General features: G+C 42.3%; 1 protein-coding gene across 1 annotated transcript in view; it reads left to right on the plus strand.

The window, feature by feature from the left end:
- The window catches only part of mrtfba (myocardin related transcription factor Ba), a 34,978-nt gene extending 12,077 nt beyond the window's left edge, over positions 1-22,901 (plus strand). The window contains exons 3-17 of the mRNA XM_074663091.1: positions 467-692; positions 9,377-9,442; positions 9,617-9,672; positions 9,764-9,839; positions 9,974-10,135; positions 10,220-10,401; positions 10,492-10,623; positions 10,736-10,983; positions 11,438-11,603; positions 12,972-13,979; positions 14,091-14,213; positions 15,942-16,091; positions 16,192-16,323; positions 16,515-16,575; positions 18,456-22,901. Coding sequence (XP_074519192.1) covers positions 530-692; positions 9,377-9,442; positions 9,617-9,672; positions 9,764-9,839; positions 9,974-10,135; positions 10,220-10,401; positions 10,492-10,623; positions 10,736-10,983; positions 11,438-11,603; positions 12,972-13,979; positions 14,091-14,213; positions 15,942-16,091; positions 16,192-16,323; positions 16,515-16,575; positions 18,456-18,973 — 3,243 coding nt within the window. The 5' untranslated portion in view covers positions 467-529 and the 3' untranslated portion in view covers positions 18,974-22,901. The remainder of the gene's footprint in view (positions 1-466; positions 693-9,376; positions 9,443-9,616; positions 9,673-9,763; positions 9,840-9,973; positions 10,136-10,219; positions 10,402-10,491; positions 10,624-10,735; positions 10,984-11,437; positions 11,604-12,971; positions 13,980-14,090; positions 14,214-15,941; positions 16,092-16,191; positions 16,324-16,514; positions 16,576-18,455) is intronic.
- The last annotated feature ends 656 nt before the right edge of the window (positions 22,902-23,557 follow it).

The following is a 23,557-nucleotide window of genomic DNA, read 5'->3' on the forward strand; positions in this document are numbered from 1 at the left end:
ATAAATAGCACATATGCAGAGGCCCTGCTGTCTGTCATGTACTGGGTAAGAGACGGCAGGGAAGCCATGGATACTAAACTGTTTGTTTTGCTCCCTGAAATGTTTCCGTTCCTTCCGTTTGAAACCGCCGCAGCGACGTCATATTCCTGATCATGAAGCCTGTCTGAACAGAGAGAACATTCATGCTCACACTGGCGTTGTTGCTCATGAGCAGCGGTTTGAAGTGATTATTCAGTATAATGGCTTGTGCGGCTTGTTTAATGAATAATTTGGGCTGTGGCTGAGCTCTTCCAGATGGCTGGAATAAAATGCCACCCTTAGCATTTTACCAGTTGGGTGAAGTCGTCATACCAACAGGATGATGGTTAGTAATCACAACGGCTGCTGTTCATGAGTGAAATGATGAAATCAGTCATACTTTCTCCTCTGACTCCTCACTCTCTTCTCCTCTCTTGTATTGATCCAGGTTGCAGCAAGACGTTACCCAAGGGACAGTGATCTGTACACCCCGGTCCCCTCCAGAGGCAGCATGGAGACCCAGGCCTCTCAGGGGCTGCTCGGAGCAGAGGGGGATTGTGGGATGCTGAATCTGCTGCTGCCCAGTCCTCAGAGCGAGGCGGTGACCCATGAGATGGAGGAGCTGTCGCTGCAGCCCACACAGAATCTGCCTCCACTCAACGAACGCAAAAATGGTGAGGACATTACCGCTGTATGAACATGTAGAGGCATTCAGAGGCAGAACAGCCACCACAGTGAAAAGACTTGTTGCACATCAAACTTTTGGTGGAGTATTTTCACAGTGTGTTCATGTACATAAGAGGAACCCTTTCAGGCTAATTAACTTATTGTAGTATTTGATAACGTGATAACAATGAGAAGGTGTCCACTTAGCCCACGATTCAATTCAAATCGTCATTTTTGGTTCATGATATGATTTTATCACAAAAACAAGATTGGACTCATGATGCAAATGATTTTTCTTTTATTTCCTTTTTTAGATAGGAGAGTTGTAATTTAAAGGTGTGATGTAACTCAAAAATCAAAGCCATGTGCTTTTGTCATTAGCTTGCAAAAACACAAAAAGTTCCTGACATAAATGCTTGTAAAGGAGTCAACAGGTTTGAGGTTTTACAGCCCAGCGTGAATGAGGAGAGCTTCTTCATTGGAGGACTGATGGATGAAAGCATTCGTGTCGAAACACAATGAAGCAGAGTCAGAACAGACTCTGTTACTCTGTTATATTCCCATTCAAAGGTTCCTGGCTTGGCATGTTCTGATAGATCATGTGCTTAATAGGCACAAACTGTTTTTTTTATAACACAGTGCTGTTGTCAGAGGCTTAAAGAGCCTTACTATGTCCTCCACAGCACTTGCATCATTGCCACGTGAAGTGTCAGTTTCACAGGCATCACGTTAGACAAAAGCCCCGTCATTTTTTTCGTCTCTGTACGGCACACATTTTGTGGTATTTCCACTGACTTATCCCCGGACATATTCTCAAATAACAGCGATGAACTGTCCCACTTTTTGGGAACTTTCCATTGGGGTGCCAGGCTGATCCGATCCAACCCCAAAAGGTGGAGCTACAAGACTGCAGTCTGTTGATTGGTTAATAGAATCGTCACTTACTGTGTGACAGGAGCTACATTTCTCTCCATGACACACATTCTTCTATGAAACAAAAATTGATTGAGCTTTGCAACAAAAAGCCACATGCCAGTCTCAAAGAGGACAAATTGCTGGATGTCTTCCATTGTTCCTCTTTTTTTACCATGTCACGTTTTTCTTCTTCATTGGATTTATTAGTAGGGTACACTAGGGCTGGACAATTAATTGGATTTTAATCATGATTTCAATTTTGCCATCTGACAATCATAAAAACAATATAATCAAAGAAAAACAATCAATATGCCACACAGTGTAGATGTATGCAAGTTCCTGAGCTTCATAGCTCTTCTGTGTTCCATGTGCAGCCACAGCGAGTGTGTGTGACTTATGTGTATCAATAATACTGTATGTGCCACTTGCTGGTTCTTTAAATTTATGTTTAAATCAGTACTGAAGTTTTTGAATAAATGAATAATTGTGTATATTAATTGTGATTTCAATATCACTTAAAATAATCAGGATTCTTATTTTTACCATAATCACCCAGCCCTAGGATACACTGTGTCATGCTACTACGTAGTTGGCGCAGCTATTGGCATCCAGCTTACACACTGCTCGCCACAAGGGGGCACGGTCGGCTGTGGAAACACAAACAGGATCAGGCTTCACTGGACTGCTTGGTGGAAACAGGGAGAGCGTTTGATCATATCCAGACTGCTGTTGCAGCGCGTCACCACATCGATGATTAACTTTTTGGATGTTTCTGGTGGAAGAAGGTCATAATTTCCTTCCTCGTCCAAGCAAACGATTGACATGGGGTTTGCCCTTAACTTAAAAAAAATATATCGTTTACACAAATTTTATTGCATCAGATCAAAGCTAGCTTCAGCTATACCCATTTTTAACTGCTATACATCCCTACATCTGGATTGTACAGCCAGGTGGACGATAGTGCTCACTTTGTCTCTCTTGTGTGGTTAACAAAGCCAACACCTGTTGGGATGTGATTACAAGTGACGCTTACTACAAGCTCTGTCATTTTACAAATTGTGCTGCTGATTAATCATCAACAGAGCAGAGGGACTAAAATTAAAAGAGTTTCAATTTTTAACAGCTTCCCTCTTGAATCACTGAAACTTGATGAAAGAGTTTGCAGCCCTCTTCTCAAACCGTGCTGCACATGCACACAGACACGTACATCCTGGATCGGCTGGTAGCTTTTCAAATGAGTCTTTTTCCCCTAGACTTGAGTCAATCATCTCCTCCTTTTGTGCAGTGAGATTGGAAAAAATTTCACCGTGCTAGCCAAGCAGCACGTTAGCCTCCCTCACCCTCATGATGTCGGTGTTGATTTGGCTGCCACAGGAGACTAACTCAGACACTGATGGATGGCTCCACGATTATCAGGCTCTACGAGTGGGTTAGATTCACCGCTGCCTCTGCCAGTTCCTAATCATGGCTTCGATGGTGAAGTGAGATCGCTCCAGTGCAATCACTGCAATATTGATCACCATGCTTGAAGAAATCTAATTAGTCAGATACAGTCAACAAACACAGTGTGTTCAGCCAGGCTGGATTAGACGTGTTTTGGATAACTGTGGGATTTTGTGCCGTCCTGCTCTGCGGCTGCTGCTGCTGCTGTCTGCAGGAGAGAGCCGTAAAATCTCTCGACTGTGGAACATTTTGTGGAATGTCAACAGTAGTAACACCCGCACATCACGTCGGCTTTTGTCATTTCCCCCGCAGTGAGATCACACACCTCATACTTTCCATTCACCGGAGCCAGCCCCAGCACTGCGCCAACTGCAGATCTCCCTCTCGCATATTGATCTTAACACACAGGTGTTTATCTGTCATCCGTCAGGACAGGTCAGAACGACTGAGACTGCTTTTGTTTTGAGAGTCAGCAGTCAGGAGGGTGAGAGGCAAAACCAAGGGGATGTTTTTTTTTTTTCCCCACTAGTGAGACATGAAGTAAAAAATCAGCATCAAGGAGTCTTCCTGATTTATTCAGAATTAAAGGATGATGTGACAGCCTTAAAAAAGAGGTTGAATGTAAAAAGCTGTTGAGCACATTTAGAGAATAAAAACTGTGGTGATACTTTCCGTAAGTTTCCATTCTGTTTGTAATGACGGTAAATTGGCAGTAGTAAACAGCAGAGCAGAGGATCCGGTTTTGATAAGCCATTGTTTCTGCTTGACTTGTTGATAAACCAGCTCTGATATTGCACAGATCTTCAATCCAGCAGCAGTATCCCTATTGAGGGATAATTGTGCAAATTAATTTGGTTTAACAGGATGTTTTTCTGTTTTTTTATTTACAGTTTCGGCTTTTTTCCATTATAACCAGACAGAATCAGACAGTGGATAAAACAGGAAACAAGGCAAGAGTGCAGGGAGTAAAATGTGGGAGAGCGCTTGCTGGTCGCCTCTTTTCTGGGGCCACAACTTATCCAAAAGGGCCAAACTAGTGTACTACTTTTTAGATTTTTGCTTTGGAGTTTTTTTTAAGTTCTTTGATTTGAAATTATTCTTCCTGCTTCCTTACCTGTTACCTGTCAAACTCCTAAAAAAGGTAACTTAACAGATAAGAAGCATGCACAGATATATAATATTCGGCAAAAATAAGAATACAACAGTATCCAAAAATAAGAAACTAAAGAATAAAGCCCGAAGTTAAAAAGAAGTAAGAAATAAGACCAGGCGTGCAGGTTAAGGTATTTGATTGATTGATCTTTGTTAACAATCTATCATTGATAATTTCCAAATTTGAAAATTAATTGAATCGTATTTTTTTTCACAACAAGAAAAGCAAAATTTCAAGGTGTTTGAAAATCCTAAATTGAGGTGTTAAGTGAGGCGGGGCGTTAGTAAAAGTTTTCGATGCTTGTACCAACAATGACCACCTTCATTTCGATACTGATTCCTTTTGACTTTTTTTTTTTGGTACCAATTTTATACCAAGTTTAGCAAAAAAAATTACATCACACACAATGGTACAAATCTGGAGTGTTTTTTTTGTTGTTGTTTTAGTATTTTTCCACTCTGAGCAGTTTTCTCATTTAAAAAGTTAATAAATAATTGTTGATACTACAGTTTATACTAAATATACCATGAATGTGTTAATAACTATAAATAACCCTTTTCCTGTTAAGTCTTGTTTCTTTTAAAGTCAAATATCAGCCTCTCTCCTTTATTTGGTCTTGGGACTGGCAAAAGTAATCCAAATTCATTTGCATGTAGCAGTCACCTGCTCCGGCTGCAACTTGGAGAGACTGCAGTGTGAGCGACATGGACTTGTCTGCCTGTGTGTGCTTTGGATAGGTAGCGCTGTCCTGCATGCCACAACCAAGTGTTACATTAGCCAATCACAGGTGGCATGATCCAATTTTGATAACGTGATTAACCCTTTTGATACCAAAGCTTGGCACCAAAAGACAAGGCATGTTTTGATACTCAGTGCTATGGTAGCATTCTGGTCTGTGCCATAAAAGAACTGAAGTTCGGTACTCAGCCTTAGTAATAAGTGACATTTAATCCACTACTGCTATTTAAATTTTACAGAATGTCTTTAATTAAACTCTTGACAGCATTAAAAAGTTCCCAGTCTTAACAGGGAGAGACATTTAAGCAGGCACGTGTTTCCTCCATCGACCCACTGACCCGTCAGTCTGTGCGTATGCTTTAACAGCTCACACATGTCATCCACCTCTCCTCTCAGCCTGCCTGGGTCACGGGTCAGCATGTGTTTGTTAGGCTGTGCGATGTTTCCCGGAGGAATTCAGGACAATACCGCTGACTGGAAGTCCATTCATGTCGCCCCTGAACAAACACGTCCGCCCTGAGTGTCTCACTCCAGCAGCTCACAGACGTAAAGGAGGGCGTGAATTGTCTCTTCAGCAGAGTAAAGACCCTTTTCAAGCCGGGCTAAATGAGCGCTGAAGTCAGGGCTCGGACTAATTTACCACATGTGACTTTAGTGAATAATTCCCAGCTGTGGTTTGAGGAAAAGCAGATATATTACCCAAAAGCTGACAGCCAATGAAGTGATGTAACCATCTAAAGTTTAGCATGTCAGAGCAAGATTGACTGAAAAAACACATAAGGTTAGTAAGACCAGCTGTTTCCTGAGCTTGTGTTTCTCTGTAAGCTTTAACGCATCCCTTCCTGCGAATAGAGAAGTATCTTTCCTCATTCTTTGTATTGAGTTCATCTTCGTCTTCTCCCCCTTTTCCTCCTCCTCCTGGTTAATGTTACACTTGTGTTGTTGCCAGAAGCTCGTCTAAGATGCCGTTGTTTTGTCCTTGGTCTGAAGTCGGTGCTGACTCAGACTCCAGCAGCTTGATGGAAACAGCTTAAGTCTTCCACATCTGGCTGTGTGGGGATGGCTTCAAGGCAGAAAATAATCCATGAGTGAGAGGGGGAAGTGAGAGTAGAGGGGAGAGAGGAGGAGGTTTTGGCCCTGTAACTAAGAGTGGAGGAGAGGTGGAGTAATAAAGGACAGAGTGAGTGTTACTTCACTTATAAACAGAAGAGTTTCAGCACTGTGGAGTCTTACAAATCAGTTTATACCGTCACGCGGGTACTGACCCGTATTGTGGGTTTAATACAAATGTTTACACCTCAGGACTAGATGGCTTGATCCTTCAGCTGTAGCTAGATCTGCTGTGTCAGTCAAACAATGGCCTGTACGGAGGTGGAGACACTCAGTGAGTGCTGCATTGGGGTCAGACCAGGTGAGCATTCCACTTCTCTGCTGCTGTTGTTGTTGTTGAAAGAGGCAGACTGCTGTCACCAGCGTGTGTCAGCGTATGATAAAAGTATCAGGACAGGGTTTTGAGAGATGCGGATAAATAGTGCTGAGATGTAATTTTTCTGGGTTTTCCAATCTGATGAGGTAACCTGTGTGAATCATGCCAGTCAGTGAAAGAGAGATGTGTGGAGAGCAGGGAGATGAGAGGGTTATAAGTTGTGGAGTGAAATATGGAAAGTTTCAAGGCGTGTATTGGCTTCATGCAGAAACGTTTCACAGTGGTGCTTAAGAGTTATCTGAATGTGGGAAAGATGAGGGGTTCTCTAAAATCTCCTGGTTTTGTCACCCAAGTTTCCGTGGTCCGGTATAGCTGGTGTTACCAACTAGAAAGTACACTGGTACTTGTCTTAGACATTGACTTTTTACTAACTAGCATTTTCCAATATTTCTCTACTTGTCTATATTTGTTTAAATTTTTTAATTTCATATTCTTGTCATCGTTTTCCCATTATTTATTCTGGTTTAGAGCTGAAAGGATTCCTCGAATGATTCGAGGTACTCTTTTACAAAAAATACTCGAGTAATTCTCTCCGCCTCGAGGAATCATTTAATTTTAAAAAAGATCAAAGAGTGATATGTCAAATGAAACTGAGGCCATATTAATAGAGTTTTCAGACCCCTCAAGCTACCTCTTATACAAAATAGCAACTAGCAACAAATCTAGCTTCTCTTCTGGAGTTTGGAGACTAATGGGTCATTCTACGAAATGGGTGCCATTTGGGTCCGCAGCATTTGATGAGATGTACAAGGCACAAAAAATGTGTCAAAGTGTGTTTACAAATGTTGGAGCTACCAAAGCAAGTGCTCTTGTTGACATGCTGTATCAGAAAATTCTATTTCTTAAAGAGAAAAATTTTCATTTGAAAAATAACTGCTCTTTAACTAAACAAAAATGTATTTTATCCGATTACTTGATTAATCGATGGGACTTTCAGTAGAATACTCGAATACTAAAATATTCGATAGCTGCAGCCCTATTCTGATTGTATTATTGCATTTAAAAATACAAGGCAGCGTGATATTTGAACATTGTTAGCACAGGCAATTGGAAACTAAAAAAGTGAATAAAAACATCAGAAACTGACGTTTTGAATGATCCAGTCCAATCCAGCTTTACTTGTATAGCACCTGTAAAACAGAGCTACAAGGTGCTTGACAAAAAAACACAATTGTTAGGAATACAATTAAAAAACAATAAAACAATTCATAAAACAACAATACAAGAGAAGTAAAAGTTCAGTCAAAAGAAACGGCAAACCCGAACAGTAAAGGCTCTGTCTTCTTTTGGGACCAGTCTAGATTTTGGTACCAGTAGCAGGGCCCAAAATCTAGGCTCATAGAGAGTGAGGAGGTCACAGACATAAGCAGGAGCCTGAACCATCGAGGGCTTTAAACTTAAGTCGTAAATTGTTCAAATTAATTCTAAAACTCACAGGTCACCAGTGAAGGGAGGCAAGGACTGGTGTTATGTGCTCACCTCTAGGAGTGTGGGTTAAAATTCTGCCCCCAGCATTTTGAATCATTTGGAGTCTTTGAATATGGTGTTTGCTGATGCCAGAATATAAAACATTACAATAATCCAGTCTAGAGGAGTTAAAGCATGAATGACTACTTACAAGTGTGCACAGGATAGAAAGGACTTTATCTTATTGAGCAACTTTAGTAGCCCAAAACACAATTGGACCACTGTTAAATGATAAAAAGTAGTTTTAATCTGGTTCAAGACGATTTTGGCCTTTTTAATATATTGGTGATCAGCATTTCAGCTAATGTTCTCAGCTGATCACTCACTTAGCCATCACTGAGCAAAAGTTGCTGCCTAACTCCAATCTGTCAGTTTGATCGAGTGCTCTGAGTTCTCTAAACCTCATAAAGTTGATGAGAAAATAATAAAATAGGCCACACTCAGTTTTGTAACAGAACAAGACAGCAATAGCATCTGCGTTACAGCTTCCTGCAGAAACTCTCCAGGGACATATGGCTCAAAAGAGGAACACAACAAACACTGGACAGTCTGTTAGCTTAGCCGTTAGCATCTCTTTGGCTTAAATGTCAGCAGTGTGGAAATATATCAAACCTGAAAGTGAAAACAGTCCAACAGAAACATGTGCATACATGTTTTAAAAAGACGGATAAGCATCCATGGAAAGAGAGAGAGAGCGTCCACAAAGCTCTGAGAAGAAGATGGGAAGCAGGTTTACACCGTCTCTGTTATCCACGGTGTGTCCTGCTGTTCAGACACTTCGTTTCACATCCTGCCTCGCTGGAGCTGTACAGCACAATCTGTAGTAACGTGTGGTGATGTGATCAGTTTGACAACAGAAGAGTTTTCTGTGTTTCTGCTGAGCCTTGCAGCACACTGGATTGTTCCTTTACTTCCAAATTTTGGCGTTTAGATGATTCAGGTCAATTCAAGTTGTTATTCAGTTTGTGGCAAAACAAGCATTTAAAGAACAGGTGAAAAAAACATCAGATAGTCTCAGTATGTTTCATCATGGTCTTGCACCAGGTTATGAGAGTTGAGTTCAAAACAGTCTTGAAATAAAGCAGCCAGTAGAATAATCGTGTAAAAGGTAACTCCCCGGAGTAACACCATGCTACTTGTTTTGAAATTAGTCTTCCTTGCATTCTTTCAGGAGTAGCCAGTTGACTTTTACCACACTCTTCTTCACTCCTGCGTGAAACCAAGTCTTATAAAAATGTGGTTGAGTGGAAGGATTATAAGAGACCAGAAACCTGTGTGCAAAATTCCTCTTTAAACATGACGCTGTGGTATTTTGTCGATCTAAAGTGCAGGATGTGAGGAAGTTGTTTGTGTTCTCTTTCCTTCTTATTTAAATTCCATTTTCATTCCTTCTCTCTTTTGTTTGTTGTACTTTGACGCATTTCCTCATACTAATACAAACAAATTGCCTCTGTTTTTCTTTGGTAACACTTTTTCTGTTTTGTTTTCAGTCCTGCAGTTGAGGCTTCAGCAAAGAAGAACCCGGGAGCAGCTGGTGGATCAGGGCATCATGCCACGTGAGTATCTGCACAGCCAGGTGTCTGTTACTTATTAAATTACAATGCATCATGTTCCTGAAAATGTCAGCATATAGCACGTCTTAAGACTTCCATACCAAACATAATCGCTCTATTTTTGATCTACGTTGTTTGCCTGTTCAAATATGCAAATATAAATGTTCTGTGTTGCAGCCCTGAAGAGTCCAGCAGCTTTCCACGGGCAGATTCGCAGCTTGGAGAGAGCCAGGGTAATGCAAGGAGTTTGAAAAGAGAGTGTCACATATGGGCCCAAGAGGCAGCATGATGTACTGACTGTTTGATGTCCATCTTTGTCTGTAGACTGAGAATTTCCTCAAGCACAAGATCCGCAGTCGTCCTGAGAGAGCAGAGCTGGTCAGGATGCACATCCTGCAAGGTAGTGAAGTTAAAACAACTGATGTGTTATTCAGATTGGCTAATTCACAGTGCAACAAATACATACTAAGACTATATGAGCAAACAAGATGTAGCTTTATCAATCGTAAATGTGACAAATGATGCTTTCTTCAGAGACTGGAGCAGAGCCGTCACTTCAGGCCACCCAGATGAAACTCAAACGAGCCCGGCTGGCCGACAACCTGAATGAGAAGATCGCTCAGAGACCTGGCCCCATGGAGCTGGTTGAGAAAAACATCCTGCCAGTGGACTCCAGCGTGAAACAGGCCATCATTGGTGAGGGAGGATGATGATCAGAGAAAGAAATGATCTGATTGGCTCTGCTTAATAAAATGTCCTAATGGCTGCGTTTTCTCTCAGTTGGGCAGGTGAATTATCCCAAAGTCCTGGATGAAGACAGCAGTGAGGCTTTGTCTCCAGAGCAGCCTGCCAGTCAGGAGTCTCAGAGCTCTGTCCCCTCACCTGGTGAAAGCAAAATATCCGAGATGCCCTCTCCAGTCCTAGCACCACCTCCACCACCTTTACCTCACACTTTGCTGCAGGTCAGAGACGAAACAAGTACTATTTGTGTTTATGCAGGGGTTCAGTGTCTGCATTGCAGTCATAACTCTCATGCTGGTATCACTCTCCAGGCATTCCCAGTTGCTACACAAGCAACGCCCGATTTTTTGACAGTAATCTCCGCCAGCGAGCCGCCTGCAAGCCGCCCAGCTGTCACCTTTACCACAGCTGCTTCCTCAAAACCAGGCCCTACGCTTGTGAAAGTATGCACACATACACACTCACATTCTACCAACAATCTCTCTAAATATAACACCACCACTCTGTGTGAGATCTGCTTGGCAAACCTGTGTATATTTTTTCCTCCTATTACAGCAAAGCCAGCAGAAGACCCCCTCTGAGAAGAGCCGCAGCAAGAAGAACAAAGATCCCAAACCCAGGGTGAAGAAGCTCAAGTACCACCAGTATGTTCCCCCTGATCAGAAGCAGGAGGCCAGCGAAGCACCCATGGACTCCTCTTACGCCCGACTACTGCAGCAGCAGCAGCTGTTCCTCCAGCTGCAGATCCTCAGTCAGCAACAGCAGCACTACAACTACCAGACTATACTACCTGCTCCTCTTAAGTACGTGTACGAAACATCAAAGCATTAACAAACACCTCGACTGAAAATGCCTGAAAGCTAGCGAGGTATTGTTTTGAAGTACCCAGAGAACCATCAGATTGTTTCCAATAACAACTCTGATTTGAATACAGTGCTTTAGAAACAGGATGTTGTTAAACCAGCTGCTCTTTCCAGAACAGTCCACACAGCATCAACAATGGCAAACTCCCTATGAACTGTGCTTGTGTTGCTGCTCCACTGTTGTTTCAGCACAGGATGGATGCTCTCCTCATATTGGAAACATCTTTATTTCCTGTCTTTCTCTTACGTCCCTCTTTCTTCCACAATATCGTCTTTGTCTCCATCACTTCTCCCTCCACTTCCCCTTCCCCTCTTTCTGTTTCTTATTTATCTGTTGTGTAAATGATTTCCTGAAGTAATGACCTCATCCTTTTGTTTCTTCCTCGCTCTGCAGACCTGTGGCGGAGGGGCAGAGCAGCGGCGCCAGCACCCTGCCGACCTCCATCGTAGTGTCCCTGCCCACTGCTCCTCCACCTCCTCAAATGGCTCCTGCCCGCCCAAACAACTCGCTATCCAACCGCAAGCCAGGAGTCCTGCCTGCCAACCTGGAGGAGATGAAGGTATTTTGGAAACACACGTGCGCCCTGAACAGCACACTGAGGCAGCTTAGAAATCTAAGATTATGCTTGTAGGCTAAAAGGGGGATTTAAATCAGCTATTTAAACTGAACTGTAGCAAGAAATCTAACTACAAGGACTTTTCATAGAAATCTGGCAAATCCAAGACGTATTAGAGGTAGGGTCTGCAGGAGTTTTTGTAACTTGTTAGTAAACACAAATTCAAATTGAGCTCCTCCTCCTTGGATCAGTGCCAGTGGCATCACACACCCACAGTTTCTGACTGGGACTAAGCAAACACATATACTAGCCTAGCAACCACTGCAGTCCTGCGTTGCTCTCTAAGTGCCCAAAAGCGAGTGAAAGTTGAGCCAAGCTTCACCCTCATTTAGTTTCACTTTGATTGTTTTTTTTTCTCTGTGCTATGTCCACTGTCGTAGCCACTCAGGATAGCTTCTTCCCCTCGCTAATGAAAACACAAAGTCACTTAGATGTACTGTGATACTCTCTTCCCTGAAACAACCAAAACATCAGCATACAGGCAGAGGAGGGGGTTCGAGGCAGTCGCTGACACTGAGACACATATATAGAGGCTCAAAAGTGACCATTGTGCAGGATTATTTATGTAAAAGTTGACATTTTCCGCAGACTCTACCTTTAAGTGTTAATATGCTGTGTTGATTAGCTATTCTGGCCATTTTATATTAACACCTATTTGATATGTAAACTAAAATCTGATTTAGTTAGTTGCCGGTTTGGAAAAGCAGTGAAAAACACATTTTGGTAGATTAACTATGGTAACGACCAATCACATTAACAAAATGCCAAACCACAAGTTTCAAGTTTCAAGCTAAGACTTTTTTCTAGAGAAAGTGTCTTATTGGACCTAATATGAGCCATGTTCACCTCACAATTCAACAGAAAAATCTCAGATTTATTCTTTTTAAAAATAAAACCAGCCAAAACAAGTCCTGAACTGCTTGTAATGAGTAAAAGGCTCTGCCAATGAGGTGAGGAAAAATGATCTAATAATTTTCATGAATTTAGCCGTTTGTCTTTTGTTTTTGTTTTTCAAAAAACTTTACTCAAAATTAAAGAGAAAAACAATTTTTTTTCCGTGTTCTACTGGCTGATTTTTTTTTAATATTTCAAACAAATTATGTCTTATTTTTGGCTCATAGTATCGCTGCCATTGAATTAATGTTGGACTAACACAGCGACCATTGTATTGTCTGTCTTCTCAGTTGTTTTGTATTTTTGCTCCACTTGTTATTTGTTTTATTTAGGACCTCTTTCCAAAGCTTCGCAGGCTTATTTGTATCTGCATGAGTCTGAATAAAATTTGTAACATGTTGTTTTTGCTCTATCCAGGTGGCTGAGCTGAAACTGGAGCTGAAGCTGCGCAGCCTCCCTGTGTCAGGAACCAAAACAGATCTGATAGAAAGACTGAAGCCTTTCCAGGACAACCCCACCACCTCTGCTCCCATCTCCAGCCCTGCCCCCGCCCTCACCACCACCTTCTCCTCCATCCCCATGGAGGTCACAAACACCAACACCACCCCTGCTATCGTCCTCCCAGTGCAGCAGATCACTGCAGAGAGCATTAAATCCACACCACCGGTCTCCCCTGTTCCTGCTGAAGCCTCCATCCTGCAGCAGGATGTTGGCATGTTTGAAGCTCCAGCTGAGACCCCGATGAGCGCTGGTTTGTTAGACATGAGCTCCTCACCCCTCCCATCTTTTGGAGTCCCGGAGGAGAAGGACAGGAGGCTGCATGAGAAGGAGCGGCAGATTGAGGAGCTGATGAGGAAGCTGGAGCAGGAGCAGAAGCTGGTGGAGGCACTGAAGATGCAGCTGGAGTCAGAAAAGAGGGCTGGCACCACAGACTCTGTCTCTGTGTCCCCGAAACTCAGTACTGTACCCAGCATCAATCCTGTCACTACTGTCCTGAACTCAAATGTAGTCAAAATGGAGGGTACGGTCCTGTCGAACTGTTCGTCTGCAATCCCCAGCTCCATCCTGAGCTCCCAGGCCATCTCCCCTCTCCCTGCTGTGGTCAAGTTAGAGGATGTGACCGTCTCCTCTGGGAAGCCGATCCAGCTTCAACCTCCAACCCAGCTCATTGCCCAGATCCAGCCCCAAGCGCAGCCCCAAGTACCCCCTCAGTCACAGAGAAGCCCCAAACCCCAACCCCAGCCTGCAGCCCCCAGCCTGCAGCAGTTCTTCATCAGCCACTCTGGGGGGGTCTCCCAGGTCCTTGGTCAGCCTCAGACTCTGCTGACCACCACGGGCCAGGCTGGAACTCAGATCCTCCTCCCAGTCTCACTACCAAACAACGGGACCGCGATCCAGCTGCCAAACAACACTGTCAGCCTGCAAGTAAGACCCACAAACATGTTAACTTCATGAACAGTTTCAACTTGTTTTTGTTAAGCTACGACAGACTCTGCTCTGCATGTGAAAGCTTTTTCCTTCCTCTCCCTGCTTCAGCCTGTTCTTCAGGCCACAGTCTCAAACCCAGGCCTGGTCCAGGCTTCGGTTCCTCAGCTGCAAACCACTAAGATGGAGACAACGGCGAGCCAGCAGATCAACAACCACAACCCACTTTTACAGGTCAGTCAGACCGTGTGACCGGTGTCTGTCTGTCAGAAATGACTTCACTTTTTTGGGATCATCCTCATGAGCTCTCTTTTCTTTATCAAGCAATTTACAAATTTTCTTTTGGACATTTTGAATCGAAACTGTCAGAAAAAAAAAGTTAAAAAAAAGGATTATTTAGAAAGATTTTTTTGCCTTGAAGAGATAACAAACTTTCTAAAATGTCGGAATCATTTGATACACTCTTAGTTTGGAGCATTTAATAGAATAACAGCCAAAATATATTGTAAAGATTTTAGAGTAGAGACTTTTTTGGCTTATTCATGGTCACATCTATTTAGAAACATCCACCCTCAAGTTAATCTAGCTGAAATTTTCTTCGTGGGATTCACAAACTTCACAAAGTTTAGAATTACTCAGAAATGTTTATAATACATGAAATTCTTCTGCTCTGAGGCAGCTGTGGCTCAGTGAAAGGGTGTGTTGTTTCTTGACTGGAAGGTTGGATCTCAGCTCCAGCAGCTTACAGGATGTAAGTCCTTGAGAAAGGGGCATGATGCAAAGGGAACATAGTATTATCAGTACATGAACTTGTGTAAAGGGATGAATGTGAAATAAAGTTAGGGGTCCAAAAAGGACATTTGGATATTTGTGTATCACATTTCTAGTTTTTTGACCACTCAAAGGGAGCTCTTAATACTTTACAGATTCATGGTTTCATACACAGAATACAGAGTGTCCTTAAAGGATAAGTTCAGTTAATACAGCTTTTACATTGTTTATAGAATGAAGTAGAACAAAATACTCACCCAGAAGGTTTTCCTGATGCAAGCAGTGCTTTGGGAGATATTTACATCCAAAATCGTGCAGTGGACGTCCGTATAATGGGATCCATCGGGGCATAGACAGCGCCGCTCCTAAAACTGCATTAATCGTCCAAAAACTCCCATTATACGGACGTCCACTGCACGATTTTGGATCTAAATATCTCCCGAAGCATTGCTTGGATCAGGAAAACCTTCTGGGTGAGTATTTTGTTCAACTTCAATCTATAAACAATGTAAAAGCTGTATAAACCGAAATTATCCTTTAAGGTGAGGTATCTACCAGGAGCATGACCATGTCAGGGTGGCAGAAAACAAACTCGCACCGCAAAACCTGAAATCAAAACCTGATTTTTTTAAATGTTTTATTTGGAAAAAAAGTCTTTAAAACTTGATATGGGCTACATTTACCTGACAAGTACAGAAAAATGTCTGATTTCAAGATGCTAAAAGACAAAAATGACCCTGAGTTGTTTGTAAAAGAATACAATTTTATGCCAATGGGGAAAGAATAAAATCACTTTTTCAGTTTCATGTTTTAAAGTCTAACCAGACTTTTTTTTTTTTTTGCCAAAACAAGACTTGGACTTGCTTCATTTTTTCCGTACCGGCTGGCTGTCAGGAGGTTGTGTTATCTGCTATCAGTGTATAAACTTGTGTGGATGGGTGAATGTGAAGTATGCCTTGTCTTTGACTCGAGCTGGGAGAGCTCCAGGGAAAAAAGGATCAGGAACCACTGATGTATTTAAATCATACCGCTATATTTCCTTTTCATTTTGCTCCCAAGTCTTTATTCAGACAAATGTGACGAGTGCTTTTAATCATTTCTTGATGACAGGCTGTCTGGAGGTCTTTCATGTATTTTTACATCTGCTTCTATGACGATGGAATTATGTAACACTGTCTTTTTCCCTGACAGACTCTGACTGTGTGCAATAACACGTCTGGTTTGGAGAACCAGACAAGGCCTGATGTGAATCCTCAGCATTTCCTGAGTCGCTCTCCAGAGAACAGGATCTCTCCCCGGGCTTCACCCAACCACCACATCTCCAACGGACCCTTCAATAAGGTATCAGTGGGCGACACATGTAGCTTATAGTTCTGATGGTTTTCAAACTGAGGATTCTGACTCTAACCTGGTGTTTCTTCATGTCTCTCCGCTCCCCCAGTCGTCTCCTCAGCCTACCATCATCCTTCAGCCCACCTCCCTGGTTACTCAGCCTCCAAAAACAAAAGAGCCTCCCCGCTATGAGGAGGCTGTGAAACAGAGCCGCAACATGCACGTTAACCATGTTTCACAGGTTAGACACGCACCAGCCACAGCTCCACACACACACACTGCTCACTATTCAAAGCACACATCACATTTCTCCAGCAGCTTTCCTTCAGAATACAAAAGCATGAAAAGCTATGAATCTATTTTCAGTTTTCCAGCCTTGAGGATTTGTTTTTGCTTGAGGGAGCCAGTCTAAAGTATCTTAACCTCTTTCAGGTTCCCACAGCAACCAGCCAGCAGATGGATGATTTGTTCGACATTCTCATAGAAAGTGGAGGTAAGGTGGAGCAGACTGAGAGTACAAACCCAAACCATTCTAGTCTCAGAAAAACTGCAGAACCTACTGACAGGCTGCAGCAGATTTTATGTGGAGCACAGTACCTTGTTGCAGATAGAATTTAACTATAAATATAAGTAATTTCAGCCTCATCTCTTTTGACATCACTCAAGAAACACTTGTTACACTTACTGTCATGTCAGTAGTTTCACAAAGGATGATCATTAATGATAATCAGTTTTGAAAGTCTTTCATCATTTCTATTTTCCCTAAACCTTGAATCTTAAAGAGGGGGTTTTTTGCTTTTTCATATTTTAAACATGAAGAAAAATGAACAAAACTGGATGTTCAGACTGAGCGTGTACAGATTTTCAAACCACTACATGTTCATTTTTTGTGTAAAATCCCCAAATATGTCTGTAAAGCACACAAAAGAGTCGGTTCTGTAAACATAACAAGGTCTTCATGAGACTTGCTGAAATTATGAGGTCATCTCAGAGGGCTGACCAATCAGAAAGAAGGGGGGTTTTTAGAGCAGGGAACCTTAAAGAGGCAGCAGCGAAAACAAGGAATTTTAGACAGAAGCTAAAAAAAGAGTTTTCTAAAACACCAGTGTAAGAGAAAGAAGGATTTTTTTATGCTTAAATCATGTAACACTTCTACGAAAGCACTGGAAGGACAGTATATAGCCTAAAAAAAAGCATGAAACCCCCTCTTCAAGTTATTTTCAGTTTTCCTTTAAAACATAAAAGCATTTTTTTCTAAACTTAATGGACATAAATGCAAATAACTGATACCTAATTTGTCAATGACACATTTGGGCCCCGTTTACACGGAGACTCCCGCAACGATTCTTCCTTTGCGTTTTCAAAAGCCACCCGCGTTTACACGAGGACGGCGTGAAAACGATCCGCGTTCATACGACTCCAGGAGGAGAAGTCTCCTCTTCTGTTCTTTCTTTTTCTGCCGTTTTGTTGTGTGAGACGGTCGGCAATCCAACCATAACGCGCATTACCGCCAACTACTGGCTCAACTGGAAATGTGGCTGAGCGCGGAGCCTTTACCTGAAACTGCGAGTGCGCATGCGGTGACGTCAGCGTTTCACCCTGAGACGCTCCGCTCTGTGTTTACACGAAGCTGGATGGAAGAGCGGATTCAGATCTTTCCACTCTGGGGAGCGTTTTCAAAAGTTTGCGTTTTCACTGAAAACGCAACGTGGTCTCGTCTAAACGGAAGGCCAAAACACAAAGAAATGTTTGCGGAATCGACCGTTTTCGGCGTCGTGTAAACGGGGCCTTGGTCTCTATACTTTTAAGCAAGACACATAAACTGACCTCTGCAGGTCTTTTTAAAAGGTTCATGAATGCAGAGAAAACCCCTCTAAAGCCTGCTGTGCACTATATCAGTTTTGACGGACGGTTTAATGTGTGCTGTTAAAGCTGACTGACAGCTTGATAAGTGATCGGCTGGAGCTGTCATCACAAACGGGCGTCACTTCAGTGACACTTTGAAGGAAAAGGACATTGCATATCTTAAAACGTATTGAAAACATAATTTCTCTTTCCGTCTGATCCTCGCGTCATTTCATTGCGTCTCTTTATTTGTCTCTGGTGGGAGGAACTGAGAGACAAGTGTGGGATGCATCGATGCAGCTTTTGAGAACTGAGACGTGTCTATCATCCCTCTGGCTTCTGTGTCTAGTCGTAGCTGTCAACCTTTTCTTTGGCCAGTCAGTTTCTGTTCACATTACGTTCATTCATGTTGTGAGGAATCATGAAGTAGGGATGTGTCACATTTCTGTGGTGATCAGTTAGTTTGTGTGTCATGTCATGTGCGAGTCCTGATAATTAATACTTCATGTTTCCTGTCCTGCCTCCCAGAAATCACTCCTTTCATCCAGAACGACCCCTCAGCAACTCTCACTAAGAACCACCCCGTCACAGCGAGCATCACCACCCTCCCCGTCAGCACCGCCATCTGCAGGCCGCCTCCTCAAATCCAGGTAGCCCCTCCCCCCACACTGAGTCCCACGATGGGCCACAACTTACCCAGCCTCTCCTCCCTGGCCACGGACAACCAGCTCGAGGCCTTCCTGGAGGGCACGCTGGCTGACACTCCTCCGGCGTCGGATCCCCGCACGCAGGGCCTGATGCTGGAGCTGCAGGCTCAGCTGATGGAGCAGCAGCAGCCGTACTCACCGATGGACACATCCGATCTCTCCTTCTGCGACTCCTCCTCACCACCTTCCTCGCTCAACATGGGTCTGTCTGACCCTGGGCTGGATAATATGGAGTGGCTCGACCTCACCATGCCGCCAGGGCCTGCTGGGGTGCTCACGCCTTTGGGGATCCCTGCGGACTTCCTGGATTCACACGACCTGCAGCTGCACTGGGACTGACGGAGGAGAGGATGAGAGAAAGACGAAGTCAAAGGAGTAAAACTCATCCATAGCATCTGTAATATTCCCACTTTACTACAGTAAGACGAGCTGTACACGGCATGTGTCAAGATCAAACTAAAAGCAGGAATTTGCACAGCTTTAAAAGACACCCTGATGTCACCAGATGAGTGACAGAGGGATTTTAACGTGATTTTAAACATCATCTATAGATCCAAGAAGATGGAGCCAAATAAAAGTGGTAGCATGGACTGTTTGTAAATACACCTGAACTCTAACACACCTGAACTCTGTATCTGACAGCACGTAAGGCCAATCCTGCTGGAAGTTTGGCTGTCAGAGTGAATGATGCGCCTGCTTTACTGTGTGAACAGTAACTACGTTCAAAACAAAAGACTTCTGATCCGTCGTGAAGCCCTCTGCTTTCCTGAAGCACACGCTGCCATACGAGCACAAAAAATAGATGAGAGATGAAATCAAATGGTTAAAATTTCATTAAAACGTAGGAGATTTGATCCTCTTATGACGAATTTGGGATCAGCACTGTTTGATGATATCACTACAGGCTCACATGCTGGGACACTGGCCTCATCTTGGTGCTGGATGAATCAAGTTGTTCCCTTTAAGACTCAAAGCTAAGCTTTAAAGGGATCTCCCAGCTCACCATACTGTTAACGAAACGTCTCCTGACTTAATCTGAACAAATCAGATGCGACTGTTCTTCTTCTTCTTCTTCTTCTTCTTCACAACGCCGGCTGACGAACTAGAAAAAGAACAAACACTCGACTCCGGCCGGACGACGATGGGAGCAAGCTCCTCCATCTACGTGAGAGCTATGCACTAAAGAGGCGCTTCAGTCGCCTCACAACAAGGAAATGTGAACTTAGCATATCAGAGGAGTTCGCTCACGGCCGACGGAACGGGATCTCGTGGCCAAAACGCTGGAAACTGCAGTTGTTGTCCAAGAATCAAACGCTGAATGTAGTTTTTAAAAAAAGATAGAGAAAACAGACTTTACTAAGTCGGCAGCTGTTTTTTTCCTTTCCTGAGAGTAAACTGACGTCAAATGTTGGAAAAGGGAACAAATATCAGTTTTTGACTCAAGCAGACACATAATAGACGTGCTGCGAGTCCTATCAAGGAATCAAGATGTCTTTGGAGGAGATGAGCTTTATATCGAGCTGTCCTACGATATCCCTGCACTTTGTCTGTGTTTGTGTGTTTGCATGTGTGCGTGTGTGGAGGCGTGATGTGAACGCCGTGTTAGCTAACCTTGGAAGTAGCTAACAATGATGCTAATATATAAATCTGCTTTAGAGGAGGGGAAAATCAAAGTAATCTTTGTTCTGAAGGGTTGGACCAGTGGTTCCCAACCTGAGGGTCGAAACCCCTCGGGGGACACAAAATGCTGAAAATTTATTTACAACTGCAAATTCCGTCCAGTATTGTACAAAAATAACCAAAGCAGGTTAAAATTGATAACAAAACATGCAAACCAAAAATTTTTGATCCGTTTTCCATATGTCTTTGTCACTGCCTGAGATGACTAAACCAGGAAAACAAAGATATCAGATACAGCACCAGCGCAGACTGGGAGCCTGATTTCCTACTGATCAGCCAAATTAGTTTTTTTTTTGCCTTTTTTGTTAATTATTTGTCTGCTTTGGATCAGCCTTGTTAGAGCCTGATTTGAAACAGTGACCTGATTTGTAGAAAGATAATGCAGTAAAACAGGAAATGTAATAACTGGATGATTAAGTAACAAAAGCGCTGAGCTCAAAATGCGTTAAAAAAATCTAATTAAACCCAGAATGACCCAAAAAAGTTTGGGTCTTATTACAATTTTTTGTTACATTTCAGGATCCGAAAAATCTGTTAGTTCCAACAGTAATCAGGGGTCCCAGGCTGAAAGTGAGGGTAACCACTGAGTCCAACCTATGATGCTTCAACTGATTGAACGCAGAGTGCAAGAGAGCATGAGTGAGCGTGAGCGTCTTCTCGTCTCCTCGTCCTTTGCATGTTCCCACTGTGTCTCTGTGCATGATTGTACTAGCGTTTAATCCTCGGGCTGCGTGTCCTGCAAGTCGTCTGAAAAAATCCGCTAATATCTATAAAAAAAAATATCGAACCATTCGCTTTCAAGCCGACATATTCCAAACTCTACTAATCAGACGGCTTCTGATGACTGTTTACGGTTTTTATCTGTGTTGTTCAGTTGGCGTTCCAACGGTCAAAAAACACGCACACACCTCTGAGGAGAGTATCAGCGAAGAGGGCTTAACTACTTTGAAAAGCCAACATGAATAATCTTTGACGTGTTGCATCATATCCTGCTCGCTGTTACTTTAACACGCTGTTACTGGATTGGTTCAGTTAATCTCTGAGGCACTTTGATGAAAGATTTTTAATCATCATTTTTTAAAATATTTGCAGTACTTTAACCACTTCATCCTGTCATTTCGTCCACGGGCACTAGAGGGTGCTGCCTCGCTTCTGCTGCAGCTTTACTGCACGCGCTCAGTGAGGGCTGATGCTCTCAGGGTTATTTTGACAATAAAAACAGTCCAAGGAGGCTGTTTCTTTTTTATTTGGTTGTTGTTTTTGATTTTGAAACGTTTTTTTCTGCATGTGTGATGCTCATTTAAGCCACTTTTTGTCAGCACTGTCACGTCAAACTTTAATGCTGCAGTTTTATCACCAGATCACCTGAAAGCATTTGGCTGAATGCTGCACACACCTGCTCTCTGGTTTTGTGTTGTTTATTATTTCTCACTCAGATTTCACATTCTTCTTCTTCACTTCTGCTTTCTGCACTGCGGATCCATTGCACAGGGATTCCTGGAGCCCTCTGCAAGTTTCGTGGTATTTTTTTTTCTGTTTTGAGTCTGATATAGGATGAATATGAAATATTCATGTGCATCCTTAAGATTTTTTTATCCATTTTTTTCAGTTTTGAGGAATTTGATATTTAATTGCCAAAAAGGCAGTGGAACATAATATCACATTTGGTCACATTTTTTATATTTATCACTTTTTTTAGGGTGCAAAATGAAAAAAAAAAGTTTTCTGCTTATGTAATATTTGTACAAGAGAATTTCATGTGTATATTTTGCATTTTTTTTTCTACTTTTCCCTCATATCAGACATATTCAGACCTCTGGGCTGCAGTTACTCTCCACATACGAGGTTAAAGCTCGATGTGACACCACTTACCATCAGCAGGGACGGCAAAAAGCAATAATAGCTGCTCTGCTCTCCCGTGATGTACTGTAGTTAACGTCCTTTCTTGGTTTTTTCATTGTGAGAACATTTGCTTACAGAGGGACGGTTCAAACGCCAGAGGCGTTTATATCTGAGAGACCTACTCCTGTACGTCGCCATCATTTTGACTTCCTGTCTGCTGCTTTAGGTCATCATCCGAGTTAAAGATGTTTGCTCAGGCTTTCCCATATCCTGCTAAATTCACCATCATGAAAACACAGAAAACGATTAACTTTGTGGGACTTTATTAGAAGCACACATCCTCTGTCTCCTACATGTCTCCACCACCCATACCATGCCTCGTTGTTCTTATGCCATATGTTTTGCACATTGTGTACATATTTATATAGATGTAATGCATATTTTTATACATGTGTAACATCCATGGGTTCTCTATTTTGTAAATATTAAAAAAGATGTATATAAGTACTGTATGCCTTTATGTGTCAATAAAAATTTGGTGTACTGTGAGCTTGTGTGGTGTCTGTTAAATGAAAATAAATGAATAAAGAGTGATATTGTTACAGCCGGAGCAGAAAGAGAAGAGACAGTAAAGTCATCACATCTGGACTTGTGTTGTTTGGATAACAGCTACCTTTGTTAGACACATTTGATCAGAGGTTTGCATATTCTCCGTGACACATTTCCATGTAATAAAATGAACCTACCCAAACTCTTTCTTCATGTTCCAGTCACTAAGTTGCCAGATTCATGTAAAAAAAAAAAAAAAAAAAAAAACTTGCAGCAGAATGAAATCATTGGTTTGTTATGTACCTCTTAAGTTATTAGCATCAAGTGTGGACGTTTACTGAAAAGACTGCGCTGAATGAGCGTCTTTCCTTAGAGAAACATTGGACAAACATTTCATGAACACAGCAGCTTAAAATGTTTGAGAGCATTAGTAGAGTATCATGGTCATCACAGAGAATCTTATTTGCCTAACTTACGAATGATCAGGACTTGCTTTCATGTTTATCCAACACAAAGTACCGTCAACTGTTCCCTCTATATGCTGCTAGAGCTTCGTTGTTAACAGTAAATGCAGTATACATGAGTTTTGCATACACAATACATTGAATTTACATATAGCTTTGAGTTTACATATTGGCAAAAACAGGATTTGTACTGTAGCTCCTAAAGCCTACAGCACACGTCTCCAAAAAAAAAAAAAAAAAAAAACTCTTACAAAACTGTTAAGCATTTCTCAAAGAGCAGAAAAACTTCAGGAACTGCAAAAATGTCATGAAATTTCACAAAGACAAATATTGAATGAAACACACAAAAAAGTGTTCATCACAGGAAAATATGAGGACACAAACATGC

The sequence above is a fragment of the Halichoeres trimaculatus genome, unplaced genomic scaffold, assembly GCF_033239565.1.
Source record: "Halichoeres trimaculatus isolate MK-OKI-2021-1 unplaced genomic scaffold, fHalTri1.1 fHalTri1_scaffold_23, whole genome shotgun sequence".
NCBI lineage: Eukaryota > Metazoa > Chordata > Actinopteri > Labriformes > Labridae > Halichoeres > Halichoeres trimaculatus.